Here is an 18,692-nt window from a genome sequence, read left to right as displayed (position 1 = left end):
TATACAGTCAGCTACTATCATCCTTCATTTCTCCTGCTCAGTAACCGCTGTGAAGTCTGCTCAGTGTTTAGGTTTAGCACAACCTTTCATGGACCATCCCTCATCTTCAGTGTCCAAACCTGCAGAAATAACTACCTGCATCTAATACAAAACCACACACACACACACACAAATACACAAACATCCACAGGGAGAGATGAGACCAGTGATATGCGGTGGTGGTGGTGTGTCCGTTTTATTACACAACACAAAGCACCTACAATAATCCACTCCCTGTTGCATCAGACAGTGGAAGATCTCACTTTTTTCACAGTGATTTTTATGTGGACATGTTTAGACAAGGACATGAAACTTTTTTTTATCTAAATGGGAAAAAATAGCCTACACACAGAAATTCACAGCCAATATCACACACAAAAATAAAGCAGTGTCAACAAACAACAGTAAATTGAGTAAAAAATAGAATTTAATCATTTAAATAGTCTTTCAAAATACAAACATTGATTTGAACCTCTAAATAATATAACGTTTAGTAGCTATTCTTCATTATAACTGGCAATGTTAAATGTACACTGTGGCTATACAAGGAAATGTGTGAGGTTTGGTAATTTATTGTATTGCTCATTTATATTAATGCACACATATTTAATAGAAACTACAAATGACTGTATAATTTTAAGTGACACTGCAAATGACCCTGCCTTCACCCTAACCCACCGTACCTAAAACATCTGTATGCTAATGAAAAGATTTACCTTTATGTAAATGACAAAGTTTTAAAAGCTGTAGTGCGTCCCAGGCATCTATATTTATTTGTTTGCTTCAGAAATCTGATCACTATTCAAGAAATTAGGTTAGTAAACAAATCAGAGCAAAAAAACGTCTTAGATGACATGAACGTGTGAGCTGTAACCTAAGAAAACAAAACCAAACAGGTGAATCAGAGTCACATTTTTCCAGATACATCAATCCCTGCTCCACAGTGCAACACCTGTGTGTTACAAGATGAACCGTTTTCAATTTGAACTGGCCTCCAGAGTTTCCAAGCTCCACCATTAATCCTGTGAAACCATATCAACTGCAGGCTTGCCCCCCAGTGTGAGATACTTTGTACCATGGAGCCTTGTCTTATAAAGCATGATTAATGAGCCGTATACACCTTAGAGCAATGAAAACAAAGAAAAGGATCTCAGCCGTTCGCACAACTGCGGGACATTCAACACACCTAATATTCAAATTTAAACTCGACATGTCAAAAGATCAAGAATTACATGCGTCTCCACAGTTATTTGGCCATCTGGCTCGCCCTGCCTCCTGAGGTAGCCCTCTGTAGCCTCACCATGCAGCTGCATCTATAGAGCCATGTAAATTGATCCCTAAATGACAATCAGCTTCAGAAAACACACAACTGCGTACATTAACAAAAAAAAAATTAGCATTCAGAATATCATGAATGGAAGCTTCATTCCAATACCAAACCCACAACAGTGCGTCACAATGTAAATAAAATACCCTTAAATCCTAGAAGGAAGATGTATGAAAAAGGAGTTTCAAGTCTTTACAAATTTCAGTACACTGTGAGCTGCACAAATATAATTGTAATGGGGAATTTGTATCACATTTGCTGGCTTTGTTATCTTCCTCCATAAATTGCATGTTTGTGTTTATTTAAATGGAACTGTACATGGCTAAAAGGTTAATGGCCCCTTTGGCCAATAACGATTATTTTTAGGGATCTGATTCTGACATCAGACACTGTAGCTTTGCATTGCACGTAAAGCTTATTATAATGATCGTTTATAGTGTAAGTATACAAACCTGCTGAACAATGAGTAGGACTTTCAGGATGTTGTCAGACAAGGTTTCAACATCCAAAGGGAAGATGTTGCATATGTTGCATTTCTCGTTGCCCTGAGCCCTTCACGGGCACTTACAAGTTAAAGTTCAACAGATGTACGTACACAGAGGGACGTTGCATTGAAGCAAGTGAGATCTTTTATGCAGCGCTCTTCACTACTGCAGAAAATGCAGCAAAATCTCATCATAAACCTATCAATCATACATACGGGTTAGTGTTATACATTAAAGCCCACAAATAAACCGGATCAAATAGGTCAGACCGTTACAGCTGCTGGAGACAAAAAGTAGTGGTTAGATCTAGAGGAGAACAGCATTAAAAAAGCAGATGAGGCAAATGCGTTTCTTTTCTAACCACTGATGTTGCCACACTGGCTTTAATGTCAGAGCTGTGTTCTTCCCTGATCTCAGCGTAGCTCATTGGTTTCGACTGCACATGTACGCACACGCTTGCTTGTATGGAAGCCAGTTCTGTGTGCCAGTAGGATTTACATACAACACTGAATATATTACCTTCCAACAAGAGCATCTTATGAGTGCACAATCTTCACGTGCACTTCTCCTGGACTTCAAATCAATTGCACAACCTTTCTATAAAGAATCCTGCAACTGCTGTGTACACCAGTGGTTCCCAATTCCAGTATTTAACCCCAAAAAGTGCTGCTGGTTTCCTCTCCTGCCAGGTTTCTAGATCTACTCACCTGGACTCCCCAACCCAAACCAGGCTCATCTAGAAGCTTGAATTAAAACAGAAATCAGCACCTGGGGTCCCGAGACTGGAGAACTACTGACCTACACACACAATTAGATGTCTCACCATTTTATCCATATTTTAAATGTGACAGACAATAATCGAGTCATTATATTGCTTTTAACATATTGCAAGTAATTCCTATGAATTTGCCTACAACGGCACACTAAACTATAGTGAATACTAGCACTCCATGTGCATGTTGATCTGACCGTGTACTGGACCCTCAAGTCTTTCACCGGATATTTTATAATGGCTTTCATAAGTAGATGTTGCATTATTTTAAAAAGTTCAAGAGCCACATGATTGCAGTCTGTTCTTGGGTACCTAAAAGTTGTTCTTCAGTGGTTATGCAACTGCAGATTGATGCTGTGATGGAACACACCATGAAAATAGTTGAAACTGAGAAGTTTTCTGGCATTCATGTTAAATGTTTTCACTCGTGGATCTTGGAGCCTTTAACTGAAGTTTGGCAGTTTACATCTTACTGTAAGCTTTCCCGCTTAGAGACAATACATGAGGTTTTTCTTTAGTCATATTCTTTTTCTTTCTTCATGTAGCCTAAAGGGTAAAAGGACCATTTTCCTCATTATTAAATCTATAACAAAAACTTTCCTTTCTCATGAACCACTCATCCACTGTTGAAGCCGAGATCTCTATTGGGTCTTTCTCTGCAGCCTCTTTACTCCTGCTGCTCTCTGCACTAGGGAGAGTCCATCATGGCTTCCAGCATCTCCAGGAATAGTTTGTGCATTGGGACACCTCCACGGGTCTTGATGCTGTAAAAGGTGGTAAGAGCACGACCAGCAGTCTGTCGGAGGAGAGGCAATGTTAAAAGGAGGCGTCCCGCCCGCTGGGGGTCGTCTGGGCGCCGCTGACACTCCAGCTCCAGCAGGGCCTGGTGGAGGAGGTCCCGCAGCTTTTGCACAGCCTCCATGTCCTCGATGTAAACGGAGTCTGACAGAACAGCAGGGAGCACATGGTAAGGCAGGGTGTAGGGTTCAGATTTTCTTGGCTTTTGCCACAGAAACATGTTGCCCAGTAACTTACCACAAATACAAACTAATGACAGCCTTTATTTACAGAACAAACAGTGGATCTGTAGCACGAGCAGGACGTGCTAGATGATCTGCTGTTGACAGTAACCTTGAGAGGCTCTCTGAGGGATGTCTACGTAAAGGTTATGAGTGAGGTAAACTTGCCACAACCAGTGGACTCATTTCTATTCTGCTCTGTATGTTTCTGCCTTGGTAGATCTGCCTGCTAGAGTAGTAGTAGCTAGGGTAGAACACCATTAGAAATTTTTATTTTTATTGCTGGTCAATTTCTATTTTGCCCCAGAACTGAAAAAAGCCTTCACTGCACCTGCACAGGTAACACAGTCATTCTGCTGTTGTCAAGGACCTTTGGCTGCTGGCATGCACATAATCCCATCAGGCTAAAAACCTGGAAAACAGCCGCTGTCTGCCCCCCCCCCCCAAACACACACACACACACACACACACAAACACACACACACACACACACACACACACACAGCTAATCTACTGTTTCTGTTGCTACCAATGTCACACTAACTAATTGATTAACCAACTGACATATGTCACAACATACACACACGCAATCTCGCACTTTCAGACTGAACTAAGAATAATAATAATAATACATTTTTGCACCAAACAAATAATGGGTGTGCTACTATGATTAAAAGAGGGAAACATACACTTAGTTATCACCTAGCTAAAACTAACAACAACCCTGCAGTAAATCCTATTTTTCCGAAGGTTCACTTTGTTAGAACGGTTCAGTTTTTGTTTCAAAGTGATGTTGACTCCACTTTCTGGTCATTTTGGCGGCTTTGGTTTGTGGCTCACATCATAACATCATACGCACATCATATTCATATTGTGTTACACTGAGATCAAATCAGGAATCTTAAACTAAATATTAGAAACAGTTGTCAGTGTAAGACAATGTAGTTCAACAGCACCAGAGACTGCAGCCTCCAAAATGATAATACAGATGAGCGACAAAAATCTTCTCTACAACAGTTTCAAACAAAACTGAGGATTCTCACGTTAATGAATGTAGAATTTATTGAAGGCTGTTAATATCAGTCTGCATTAGTTTCAGCTAATAAACTACCTAATAATGTACCTGAATGTAGTTTTTGTTGCACACCATGAGCATTACGCTTAATTACGTGCACAGTTTCCCTTAAGAAATTGGTTAGTGGAGGTGGTGAGCACTCAGCTGTAAAAAGTCTAATATTCAATTTCAGAATAATTTTTCCTCTGACATTAGCAGAGACACTTAATTTGAGGTTAGATGGGGTGACTCCATTTTGAAAGAATGCAGAAAACACTGCTTTGTTAAGTAATGCCACTAGAGAACTTGTTGTTTCAGTTTGCTCTACTCATGGCTACTGATATGAAACGTGCAACATACAGCACGGAGAAGTAAATAGTGGCTTGTGAAAATACTGATTATAATCTATATGTCTGTATGACTGTTCAGCTGCAGGAGAGAAAGTACCTGAGTTAGTGAGTGCGATGGCTTTTAGCATGACAAATTCCTCCCGGTCCACGTTTAGTGCACGGAAACGGCGAGCAAGTTGACTAATTGCTGCATTTAGCTCTGTCAGTCCTGCAACACGTGACATCTCCTCATCAAGGACAAAATCCTCCGCAAACACCACCTCGTCCTCACAGCCGAGCGAGCGGTACGCTACACCCAGCACCAGCACCTCCAGCCACACTGACTGCAGCACAGACATCTGGTCTGCGAGGGACAGCGACAGAAAGCCTGCGGGGGAACAGACAGAGAGAGAGAGAGAGAGAGAGAGAGAGAGAGAGAGAGAAGAATTTAAATGCAGAGGAGGCAAACATGTTTCTGGTGTAAAGTGACGCAGCAAACACAGAACCCATGTCTCTATAGTGGCCAGATAATGGGCTTCATACTGTTGGCAGCTGGTGACCCAACTCTAGCTTTTAATTCAGTTAGCAGAGGTGTCTCCTTCCTCACACACCACATACCAGTCGTAACCTTGTGCAGAGGTCCACAGGTGTGAATGAGCCTGATAACACTAAAAATGTCACGATCTCTATCTGCTTTTAAAAAAGAACAGCAGCTGCGACTAAGATATGTTTAAACTTGCCGAACCCTGAAGTGCTGCGGTCTTCACAACTGGCTGTTCTACTGAGCTACTATTTTTACTCTTATTTTTAATTACCATTCATTGCTGATTGTGTATCTTGCCTATCAAATTGATATATGGACTGATGGGACAGATGTTTTGGACCATTTTAGGTTTTAGGATTTAGATATTTTGTGGCTGTATCTTGTACATGCAGTGACCAGGCTATTATCATGTTTGTATACCTGTATTCTATTATTATTTCTGATTTGTGTGAAATAAATTAAATGAACTGTTCATTTCAACATAAAAACCATCAGTTAATTCATTTCATTTGTTTGGACTATATGTTTTGTTCCATAGACTTCATTGTACTTATCAGTTACACAGTTCATCCGTCAGAGTCAGAGGCCAATTATAATGATCATCATCATAAACGTAGTGTAAAAAATAAATTGAGAAGTCAGAGTCTGAGTGATAGTGTCTGTCATTACCTCTCCTCTGCTCGTGTCTCCTCAGTGAATCTCTTACCTGGAATGTGTTTGGCCCAGCCAATGATGACAACCAGCTCACGGTCAGCAAGGTCACAGAGGGTGGTGAGCGTCCGCTGGGCTGTGTCAGGCTGCAGAGGGTCGGGCATGGCAAATAATTTTTCTGGCTCTGCCACTAGGAGGTGGGACACAATGATGTTGGAGGAACCTGTGTCGCAAAATGGACACAAAGCAACAAATTAATATGATGCACAAATGAAAACTGCAGTTTGTCACGGACACATTGATCCCAAAATATCAACTCGTCATTTTCTAAACTAATAAACTAAATTTTGCTTAATGCAACATGCTGATCTGCACTGGTGTTAACTATTTTATACAAAAAATGTCTCCTTTGTCAGATTTATGTGAATCATGAGCTCCAAGTTAGGTCATCTAAATTTATGCAAATAGGCACAGGTTAAATTCTTCACTCTTGTATTGCTGACTGAAGAGTGAGGAAATCTGTGTATAATTCTTCGGCAGCAGAGGGCGCTGTTTTCTAATCAATTCCTCTGTGTGGACAGCTCACGGTGAAGCTTCCCATCATATCTCACATGTTCTGAGCAGCTCTCTCTCTCTACCTCTGAATCAGCGAAGGGATGACCTTCCAGATAAACTGACCACCCAACACTTTGATGTGTCTGTTCTTACTGTGTTTTTAACTGCCTAAACGTAGCTGCTTTCTTCTTCATACGTGTAGTTTGCCAGCAGAGAATTGATCAGTAGCCGGTTATCCGTTGCCTAGAGGCAGCAGGACGTCTCTCGCCACAAATAAAAGCAAAACTCTTTCCCATTAATCAGAGCCCAGTGTCAGATACAGTGAATGAGTGAGCTGGCTGCACTTTACAGAGTTGCTACAGAAACGTGGCACCTACAGTCTTGTAGTTTGGGCTGATAGTTACCATTTAACTAATGGCAGGACATGAATATAAATCACACCTTTTTCACTCTCCTTTGTCAGAGGTAGAGGGGCATTCTGGTATGTTGCATTCTCCACCTCTGGGCGCCTTTTGTACTTCTGTCTTCCACCTCGGACCCTGTCGAGACGAACCCCTACATGGTGAAACATCAAGTATTTGTGAGTTGTGGAGGGAAAACAGAGTGAACATACCAGATCAGCACAGTGATTCTTCAGATGTAACATCACAGGCTGGCTACACAGCGTCTGCACAACATAAACACTCACCCTCTTTCAGCATGCCTACTTTGAGGCACTTGGTGAAGCGGCATGCCTGGCAAGCCTTTCTGCGCCTTTTGGTGATCTCACACTCGTTTGAAGCTGGACAGCTGTATTCAATGTTACCTTTATGAAGAAAGAGTCAATTTACAGTTAAGAGGATGATTAAGAAATATGAAGATGAATAAACATATGAGATGAGTGAAAACCACCTCCTTCAATGTCTTAATCTCTCTCTGATCTTTTAATCTATCTACCCACAACAGGAGCCACACAAGCTAACCTCCCCACCACCTACCAACATACATACAGTGACTGCCTAGGGGTCATGGTTTTAGTTCAAACCAGATGGAGTGGTTATAGTGACAGTGTACTGAGGCACGGGCCCACTCCTTCCTCAGACTCTTTAACCACTATAGTGACGAGGGACTGTTCCAGATTACAGCTGATGAAGGTATATTTTGCCAGATTTATTAAACCTGATCAATTTACAAAAACTGTCAGTAGTTATTACTACATTATTACATGAGTACTCAGCATTCAAACCAAAGTACACACTTGTACCGTTTTGTGACTGTATGTTGCACAATTGCGATGGTATCACTGTGACAATTTGTCCACAGACATATCAACAACTGCCAAATCACTCAACACCTCCTCTGTGGTACTTCCTGCTACAGTAGACTACATTTGATCACACACACACACACACACACACACACACACAGATTTACGAGGTGAAATACCAGTCCCACTGTTGTGGCTGGTAAAAATACATTTAATCTGTTCTCTCAACTTCCCACATTTAACTAGTTAAACCGCCTGTTCTCCTCTGTTTGAAGGTAAAGGAAAAGCTTTGTGGAATACTAGAATTAAAATATATAAATATATTGAACAAACTAAGCAGATAAGTTTCTGCCAAATCTTCTGAACTATATTTTGCTGTTTTGTTTCTCAAAAGAATGAGGAAAAATCTCCGCACACTAGTTTTACACTCATTGTTTTAAAGAAGAAGAAGCTATCAGAGTCACACAGGAGGTCACAGTCAGTCACAATTAACATGATTAAATATTCCAAATGTAAATACCATCAATCTGTTTGATTACAGAAGGTGTCAGGGGAAAACATGACCTGTATACTGGTTGTTCTGCTTTTCAAACACAACACACACACCTTGGATGGTTCTCTTGAAGAACGCTTTGCAGGCCTCACATGACGCCACGCCATAGTGGTAACCTGAGGCCACATCTCCACACACTAAGCAGAGCCTTTTGGGCAGCGTGCTCAGGGCGTACTTGCATCGCCCTGCTCCATTTCCAGTGGAGCCCTCCTCCGCCCCATCACCACCTTCGTCTTTGAAGTGGCAGCGCAGAGCTGGTGTGTAGAGTGGTGGAGAGTAACGTTTAGTGCCGTCTCCTCTGGTTCCTCCACCTCCACTCTGAGAGGAGTCTGAGGAGGCCCCACCAGGGCTGGTCCGACCTCCCCCACCTCCCTCTGGACTGCTTGGTTCTGCCTTTATGTAGACGTCTGACCGGCGCTCCCTGGAAGACATGATGCCTACAGGGGAAACATTAACAACAAAGAAAGGTCAAGTGAATAAAGGCACACAAGCTCACATCTTTGTCTCTTAAACCATCTTCATGCCACCAGAAGAAAATGGCCGACTGAATTTTGACTCAGTCTGATATTCTCTATTGTTTATCTTCTTAAAAGACTTTTAATGACATAATTTGGATAACGACATATAAACTGTAAAAAAACCAATGCCCTGAAACACAACTTAAAATAAACACACACACACACACACACACACACACACACACACATACACACACACACACACACACACACACACACACACCCTGGTGGAGGGATACAAGTAAAGAAAAGAAGTTCTTCTTCACCATGTGTCAAGAACTCAAAGGTTCATAGCAGTAAGTATCAAACAAAGAAAGAAAGGAAATACAGAAACAATATATATAAATAAATACAGTTAAATTAAGTTCAGATATTGAGTATATTGAGTCTCATTCTTAAGTTGAAATAAATCTTCATAATCAAAATCTACTTAATTCACTCGTTTGTTTGTTTGTGCCAGATTTTTTTTTCTCTTTGGCATGTTACGACTAAAAGGGGGGGTGGAAAAGTGCCAGTGGTGCCCTATCATAGGCAACAGGACCCACTGGCCCAGCCGACCCTGCAGACCCCAGAACCAGTCTCCAAGTGTTTACACCAAGCTTTACTGTTTATACCTTTTGAGTGGATTTGAGTGTAAACACAGGAATCAAAAGGAAACAGGAATCAAAAAAATCTCCACTTGAACTGTAAATGTTATTTTATCCAGATATATCGGTTACTTCACATTAAAAGTGTGGTCATTTTTCTTTCCTGAAAGCATGGACTGAAAAGCACTCAAATTTTTGCATTAACATCACAAAGGGCCCTCTTGTTCCCTCTCTGTTCTTTAGCAGAACTTAGTCCCTGTGTTGTTTTGTGCTATTTTTTCCTCAGCTAGTCTTTTCAATCCATCAAAAAACACCTTAGATTCACCAAACCAGGACCTTTCATGCCTAAAATAAAACTATAGAGTACTTGAATCAACGCCGCAGTGTGAAGTCTTTGTCTGTGACATTTCTACACATTAAAATAGCCAAGGTGACCAGATGGAGGTTGCTGTGCTCATAAACAGTGCCCGCGCTTCCCTATTCAGACACATAACTTACATTTGAGTGAGGCAGTGCTGCAGCGAACTGCATGCCTGCCAACTTCACATAGCTGCTGTACTTCTCAGTTTAACTACAGAAACTACGGCGGCTGACTGCAGACACACAACACCCCCAAACAAAACAATCAGTAAATATTGCTTTTGATGAAAATGAAAATAATGTTTGGTTGTTGTTATTTATATTATCGATTAATCTGCTGCAATTTCTTTTATTAAAGAATTATAGAATAAACTTAAAGAATAACTTAAAGAACAATTAAAGAATAACTAAAGAATAAACAGAATAATTAAATTATTTTTGATTTAAAAAATTGTCAAACAATGTGCATCACAACTTCACAGAGCTGAACATAACGTCTTAAATTACATTTTTTTCACCAAAAGTCCAAATACTTCAAAATTACTTTTAGAAATTAAGAAAATGACTTTTAAACACTGATGACTTAACACTCTGAGAGGATGGCATCTGAAAATAATTTGCAGGGTTTTACCATTTTTGCTTGAAAAATAACTGAAATGACTAATTGATTATCAAAGTCGGCTCATGGAGTATTGTAGCCATAACGTCTTAAGAGAAAAAAAAACTTTCCGCACTGCGGAGGGCAGCAGGTTTCTACCACTATCCCATCACCTCAACAGACATTTTTCATTTAATCTCTCAATTCAATTTTCTCGACTGAGAATACAGAGGAGCTATTTGTAAGTTGTCTCCAGTGATGGAAAGCAACCCTTTTGTTTTGCTTCTATTTTCTTGTACTGAAGTTAGCATGCTAACCAGCTAGGAGGAGCCTGTTGGCACGTCTTGTCACTTTCCAATACAGAGTCACTGTAGCGTCCAATTTGTCCTGGATAAGTAGCTGCTCAGAGGACGTATTATAATTTCCTGTAAACGCAACGATGGCTGAAGTTCTTGGCAAGACTGGGAAGTTAAAATCTGTTAATGGTAATGTTAGCTATGTAGCAATAGCAAAACTTACAAATACCTCCTTTAAAAACAGATTTCTCAGTTTCAGCTGCTTATCTGGGGTCAAGACTGCCAAAAATGTGAAAATCAAACTGCAACAGAATGATACAGAAAGGCTTTAATCACTTTGAATTTGTTCTAAATGCTGCTCAAAAGTAAAACTCCTTCTGTCAAAAAAAACATAATGACAGTTGAGTGTTCCACCACCTCCACGACAAATGTAAACCTAGAGAGTAATGTATGGTAAGATCAGCATGAGTAATTATGTTTCATGCTTTTAAGTTGTTACTTAGCTTCCAGTAACTTAGTTGTAATGCCAAATGTCTGGAGCCTTAATGTCAATCATACACTGTGTCCATTTTATGTAAGACAATTAGCCTAAGAGCAGCCTGACCTCTTTGACACAGGAGGTTTCCTGCAATAAAGCAACTGAACAGGCGGGTGGGTGAATGTTTGTGTGAGCAAAGTGACCACGACTGTTCCCTGCCAAAACCAGGGAAATTAATTCAGACTCTTCTGTAGGTGTACCACTCCTGTAATTACTGAGTAGCCATGTTTCATTATACTGTCTGAAGCGGACATTGTTGTCTGGTGTTAGAGATGCAGCCTGACTTTATCAGCAGCTCTTCAGAGATCGGAAAAATGGGTGAAAAGTGAAAAGGGGGATCAGCGGGGCAAGAGTGTGAATAGCATGTGTGGTGTCTGTCTCTGGGCTTCAAGTCATCAGTGGAGACATTAATGCAGGGCCTTACTTGAACGACTGGGCTCTTGTTCCAGCTTAATAGATCACTGCGTGAGGACAATGAGATGGGATCTCTGCAGCCTAAAGAGCTTCAATCCAGTTAAGACCTGAAAGTGACTTGTGATTTTCTCCTGCATACATACTGCCAGTCTACTGCAATAACCAACCGCTTTCTTTCTTTGGCTGGAGCCGCCACAGTTCAGTGCTACATCCCCAAATGTCCATGAGTGAGTGAGTGAGTGAGTGAGTGAGTGAGTGAGTGAGTGAGTGAGTGACACCATTGGTTGGCTGACCCTTTAACAACGTTTTTCAAAATAGACATATCTAGCAACTTTTTGGTCAAGCATTTGCCATTTTAGAAGAAAGATAATCTGCCCCACGAGTGAGAGGGACACCTCTCTGTGCGTCTACTGTTCAGTGAGTAGCAGAGAGGCAGTTTATTACCCATGCTATGCCCACATGACTACGTTTTCTTTTTAAAACAGCGTTTTCCAACAAAAACGATCTCCATCCAGACTATCACACCTGAAAACACGTACATACATGACCAATCATATATACTGGGCATGTGTGAGCCAGTGTAAACAGGAAGCAGATTGTCTACTCTGCAGATGATTGGTTGCAAAAAACACTATGAACAAGGAACAGTAAAGACAGTTGTAGCATAAAAATAGAGAATGTAACTAAACTAGCGAAGACAACAAGGTCAACAACAATTCATTATCATGTTGCATTCACCGCTGGTAGTCCAGGCTGATGAGAGCCAATCAGGAGACACCGTGGGTGTGACGTCATCATTTCCAAAGGTCTCAGTTTACACCTGTCCAAACTACAACGCAACCCCAGAGTTTTCAAAATAGCACACAACCCCAAAGTCGTGTGGATGGGAGGTGAAAATGAAGGAAAAGAGATGCGTTCTAAAACAAAAACATAGTCGTTTGGACGTAGCACCAGACGGAGGCTGTGCGCTGTGTGAGAGACAAATTAAGACATATTCTGACACTTCTAACTTCCTCCTTCCTAACTAACTTCTGAGTGATCATAAATATAGGCGAAATTTTGTCAGAGGACATCACGGTTATAAAATCAGGATTTGGAAGTGACCGCTGGTTAACATGTTATCTTAATGTGCAGTGTTTCAGTCACTGTTACATACTTGTTCTGTAGTCATGACAACAGAAACACAAAAATACGTCAATGAGAACAGCTGTATTAACATACTGTATGAAAGCACAGAGAGAAGAGAAACCAGTTGACACTAGGTAGGATGTAAATATGACGCAATGATGTCGTAAATATACTAATTAGCATATTACTTCATCTAGCAACATTTCAAGCAGCTTTAGCTACTTTCCATTGAGAGTCATTGTTTACAACAGTTTTCACCTACGTCCTCAACACACTCCAGCCATATACAGTACGAGGCTTTGATCTAGTCTTGAGATTCATCAGTTGGGCTGATAATCCAGTTACAGCCGATATAAGTGTTGCAATATTTAAAATGCATTGCTCCCTGCTCCAGTCCCTCGCCCAGCCCACAATGACTACATTACATGCATGTATGCTCAGTACACACTGGTTTTTCTGCCCTAATTAAATAAACCAATGGGTGTTTGGCATAATTGATAAAAGACTCTTATTTTGTTTACTTTATGGTGTATGTAGAGATATTATTAAATTGCTGTATTTGGGGGGATTAACTGAACAATGTGGAAAGATTTTCTCCTTTATTTACTCTGACTACAAAACGATCAATCAACTGTCTGTGTAAGCGTGCACTCTTAACATGTGCTGTATGCTGTTTATTAATGTCAGTTTGCTGAATTATTAATACGTTATATATATATATATATATATATATATATATATACATGCATGTTATCCATTTACTCACAAGAGACATGACTCCAAGAAAAACGTGAAAAACATCCCAATTACCAATGAGGCGCTGTCTTTGAACTTAGAGGCAATCAAAGCTGTTCAATATAAACAGGGTTCAGCCCACTGAGAAAAAAACAGCAGGCTCTCAATGCTTTTACACTGAGCTTTACACATACACAGTACAATATGCAATAAAGAGAACTATGGTTGTAGATAAAGACTTTCTTATGTGACATCCTGGGTTCAAGACACTCAGTGAGGAATATAATACTTGCTGCAGATATCATTAATTGCAAACCCAGAATGGCTTTATGAAATTTATTGCCACAGCTGATAACCCAGTCCTATAGTGGCTGGTAGTCCTATACTTTCTTTGGAGTTTGCCCCCTCTGGACTTGATTGTAACACTCTTTGGCAAGCAGCAAAGGGGGGGGGGGGGTCACAGTAACCTGTTTAAAGTTTAGCTTACTGGGACTGAGTTTACAAGCTCAGTGAATGTCTGAGCCAGTGCCATCAGGAATAATAATACATGAGGCCAGATAATCATCACTTTAAGACCAGCTATGATCCCTGAATGTCCCATGTGCACCGCTGGTCAGCTCGACATCTGCTCTGGCAAATGAGGAGCAACAGACTGAGAGAATAAAACGTTGAAACACATAGAGGATAGCTTTGGGGCTGCTGGTTCGTTTGGTTAAAGCAGATTAAAGTTTGTGTTAAACCCGGTGAGACTGGTGTAGATGTTTGGTTTCCTCTTTAACTCACCATAGAAACGCTTCGTGTGTACTTTAAACTGATGTAGCAGCATGTTTGGAGTAGCGTTAGCATTAGCATCAACGGCGAACACATTATGATAACTGTAGCTTAGCCCTGCCGTTAGCTAACTAAGCTAGCAGTGGCTAGCGTTAATCCTGCCTGACCAGCTCTCTCCTCCTGGGGCCGAGGGTTATTTTTGTCACTCTATCCCGGGCTCGGCTGCATCTTACCTGGTAGCGGTGACTAGTACAGCACTCGAGTCTCTCCGCGGAGTGAAAACATGGCACAGATCTGACAGAAAATCAGTTTCCAGGCTGCCAGCGCCCGCTAGCTCGTGTTGGCTGTGTGTTGAGATGGGCCGGGCTACAGTCGGCTTTCCCTAACAGCTGCTAAATGATACAGGATGGACACTGTGGCTAAAACATATTAGTGCAAGGAGCACTCTGCAAGCAGCTTCATTTAACTACCAAATTGACTAGCTGTTAGTGGTTTGAATGAGTACTAACTTTACATTATCTCACACGTAGAAATTAAAAATATATATGCTCATATTATGTCTTATGATGGAGGAACATCATAACAGGTATTTGTGTAGTGATACTGGAGAAACATGTTCAGTCCCAATTGTAAACGTGCTCCAGGACTATATTAACCGTGGCAGGAATACATTTACTATCCATTAACTAATCAAAAGTATCAACTTTTACCTGACATAATGCAAGAGTCCTAATACTGAATGACAAAGTCTGACTCACATGTAACCAGTGAGAAATGTTAATTTCATTGTTGTTTTTGCAAATTATAAAATTGTAGCCACAAATTTAGATTCTGCTCGATCAAAATTGCTGCAGCATCGTACAGCATCTCAAAAACCAAGAGCCTCATAGTTATAGTATCATTGAGCCCTTTGGATAATATGAATAGCATGTCTGTAACAGAATCATACATGTTATATTCTATCATTAGTCACTTGTGTGATGATTGATGATTGATGTGAAATGAGATGCCAATACCTTTAAAATCATTCTGTACTGCTTATGCTGCATTTCTCTGTCCACATCTAATCAGAAGACATTAATAACCCTCTGTGGTCTGAGGGCATTTTCTCAATTTCTACATTACTTCTTAAATTCACTTTTTAAAAGATACTTGCATACGACACAATACTCAAGTGTTTTATATTGCAATTTTCAGAGCACTGTGTAAACAGATAACTTGGCCCAAATGCCAAAAAATTGAAGCCTAGTTATTGAAATTCTTCAAACATCTTGTGAAAACACAACTTTACTGCTGTGGATGAATTGTTTTGGTGCTTCAAATGGGTTTGCCAAAGTCTATAGGTTCATAAAAATAGTGCAATATGTGAGTAAAATAGTAGATAGTAGAATAGTAGAGTTGAAGTGTTGTCTGTCACTCTACTTTAACCAAAGTTTAGAGGCTATAAGTCACATATGATCTCGCAAGAATTTGTAGGAGAAAGTGGAGTCTACAGATTCTCACAACATTTAAACCATATTTATACACTCCACTATACATATTAATTATTATCTCTAACATATTTATGGAAACATCGACTCAGAGGGTTAACATTGGCAGCTAAAAGTTCATTACACCTGGCAACAGAATACAAATAACCCATATAATCCCATTCGAAGCATAGCATAATAACATAATATTTCATCAGCATAAAAAGGTGAAGTGAGAACACGTTACCTGTTTGGTGAGCTGTCGTTTGAAGCCTATATATCCCTCACTCCTGGTGGTAGCTTAATGAAGTGCTATTGCTTGGGTTGAAGTCTGCAGTTCTCAGGACACCTGCAAAATAAGTGATAAGAGGTTTTTGAACCTATAGATAAACCAAGATGATTCATTTTCATGTTAACCTCCCATTTGTGATGTTAAAGGTCAAATTCCTATGGGAACATTGTGTCCAGCCTCATAATGACCATGATGTCTGAGAAGTAGCTGTACATATTAGATTATTAAAAAGCTATTAATAATAGCAGTACCAATCTCCACATGAAAATCTCTCCATTAAAGATAGTTTTGTTACCTGTGGTAAGATGTGTGTACACTAGAAACAATGACTTTTCCTTCCTAAAATACATAACCCACTGTATCTATCCAGATTTCTGCACGCTGCTGGAGTACCCTCCCCCTTACACTGCGTGACACACTCCAAAGGTCACAGCGACAGGAATGCTTGAAGGACAGACAGAGTAAAGCCAACACCTTGTCTCTTACTCAAAGTCATGAGCTGAAGTTTGGTGATAACTCTCTGTAAATAATTAAAGAGGCTGGTTTTATTTTTTTTTAAAACATTAAATGAAACATAATTTTAGTTAGCTTTTAAAGTGTAAACATGACTCTGCCTGTGGACATTTAAAAAGTCCACAACATTAAATGTCAAATTGCAGCAAAGGGGACTTCAGTTTATTTCGAGCTCTTTAACCTTGAGCAACAAGACTATAACAAACAAACTGTGATGCTTTCGTCATTTTCTTTGGAAGTGATCAGAACTGACAACTTCATTTTTAAAAGTCACATTTCATAAAAGAAGTTTAATTTAAATTTAAGATGTATATTCAGATAAATAAATCAGCACAAACTGAAATAATTCCCTGTATTAAACGTTATCTCTCTGTGCACACTTTTCCCCCATAAACTAAAAGTCCAATATCAGCACATGAATCAGTCCTTGAGCTTCTTGTAGTTTTGTGAGGGGGCACCAGTGGCCTTTGTCACTGACAATGCATCACACTGACTGTACATAAAACTCAGTTTGAGGGTTTTAAATGCGGCGCACTGTGGAGACGGTGAGAACAGCACCCAGGGGTGACCTTCATAACTGATCTCGGACCGGTGAAAGGTTAATTGCCAAAGTGGATTATGCCTTAAGATCAGTGATCTCAATCCTGGTCCAGCAGGCTCGGTGACTTGCATAGTTCAGTGTGTTAACACAGAAAGAATAATAACTCGCGCGTGTGCGTGTGTGTGTGTGTGTGTGTGTTTGTGTGTGTGTGTGTGTGTGTGTGTGTGTGTGTATGGGAGGTGGGGGGGTTACATATAAAGTGTGCACAGTTGAAGAAGTGTGTTATTTGCACATGCAGGACTTGTCTTTTAAGTGAGGGCATGCGGAGAAACATACGACGACAATTATCCGCTGCACCCTGTTCAGCCATGTTTCTGCATTCTTCATTTATTCAATAAATGTCCACGCATCATATTTACCAAGACATTTTGTGGGTGTTTTACAGACGACTCCAGCATTACCCGTCACAGAGAGTGTTATAGCGTGTCTTCCGCTGCGAGTCAGTCTGGGCTTCGTGTATGATTGAGGTATTAAAGCTGGACAAGAAGCTTGTGCATTACACAGCGTACTAACTATTTATTCAGCAGCTCGTGCCCCCTACCCCCAATAACGTGGCCACGCGAACTTAAAGCTCTGCCAGGCGAATCGTGCATGCACATCAGGCCACCGATAAAGACAGCTGACACCTCCACGGAGCGATTAATAACCGGCTAAACCCGCTGTGAGCTCGGTGTCTGCGGTGTGGGTGAGAGAGGTACTTACTGGGAAATGTAAAACCATCGCAGGGTTGTTTTTATCTGAAGTCAGTCAAGTCTTTGCGGCGGGCAAGTCCACAGTCGGTTTAACCGTTTTAATGGCGCTGTCCAAGCCTCGGTGGGTGTCTCACATCGCATCCCTCCGTTACCGTGTCATAAGGTGATGACAACGACCGGCGACACACTGTCTTATCCGCCTGTTCGGTTCCGTAGCCCGCTGTTATAATTTTTCGTCTTCGGCTCTCACAACTGAGGTTGTAGTTGGAAATTAACGTCAAGACTTCAAGAAGGAAAACTGAATATCCGGTAAGGAAAAAAGTTTCACAATAAAACTCTGTCGACTCGCGCAACGCTTGAACTTGTCTCGAGTCAAACAACGTCACAGAGCGAAACGGAGCGTAAGATGGAAGAGTCACCACCTCCTGCTTTAATGTGCCACACAGTCCCCCAGAATCATAACAGTACTTAAATTAGTATTTAAACCACCGTTTTATTTCTTAAAACTCACACTGTATGACTTCCGGCTCCTCCCGAGGTTTCTCTCGCTAACTTGACGCAGCGCAGTGACGTAGATCTCTATCCCGTGCCTTTACTCCTCCCTCT

At 40.7% G+C, this 18,692-nt stretch overlaps 1 protein-coding gene across 2 annotated transcripts; it reads right to left on the bottom strand.

Annotated features, from left to right (window-relative positions):
- Nucleotides 1-216: 216 nt before the first annotated feature.
- On the bottom strand, nucleotides 217-18,351 carry LOC111222187 (steroid hormone receptor ERR1-like). 2 transcript variants are annotated; one of them, XM_022745796.1, is made up of 8 exons: nucleotides 18,097-18,351; nucleotides 16,236-16,337; nucleotides 8,628-9,011; nucleotides 7,464-7,580; nucleotides 7,217-7,330; nucleotides 6,276-6,443; nucleotides 5,144-5,413; nucleotides 217-3,565 (listed from the first exon to the last, which is right to left on the bottom strand). In XM_022745796.1, the coding sequence occupies exons 3-8, from the start codon at nucleotides 9,004-9,006 to the stop codon at nucleotides 3,312-3,314; spliced, it is 1,302 nt and encodes a 433-aa protein (XP_022601517.1). In that variant the 5' UTR covers nucleotides 9,007-9,011; nucleotides 16,236-16,337; nucleotides 18,097-18,351; the 3' UTR covers nucleotides 217-3,311. The 2 variants fall into 2 exon arrangements, with proteins under 2 accessions (XP_022601517.1, XP_022601518.1); XM_022745797.1 differs by lacking the exons at nucleotides 16,236-16,337; nucleotides 18,097-18,351 and adding an exon at nucleotides 14,753-14,889.
- Between the last annotated feature and the right edge of the window lie 341 nt (nucleotides 18,352-18,692).

Source organism: Seriola dumerili, unplaced genomic scaffold, assembly GCF_002260705.1.
Source record: "Seriola dumerili isolate Sdu_G_001 unplaced genomic scaffold, Sdu_1.0 BDQW01000091.1, whole genome shotgun sequence".
NCBI lineage: Eukaryota > Metazoa > Chordata > Actinopteri > Carangiformes > Carangidae > Seriola > Seriola dumerili.
This window is presented reverse-complemented; position numbering and strand designations above follow the sequence as displayed.

Coding starts and splice junctions, on each gene's coding strand:
- LOC111222187 (XM_022745796.1), bottom strand. CDS start 9,006: ATGTCTTCCAGGGAGCGCCGGTCAGACGTCTACATAAAGGCAGAACCA. Junction 7,331..7,463: donor AGTAGGCATGCTGAAAGAGG/GTGAGTGTTTAT, acceptor TTCACCATGTAG/GGGTTCGTCTCGACAGGGTC. Junction 3,566..5,143: donor CATCGCACTCACTAACTCAG/GTACTTTCTCTC, acceptor CTGTTCTGTCAG/ACTCCGTTTACATCGAGGAC.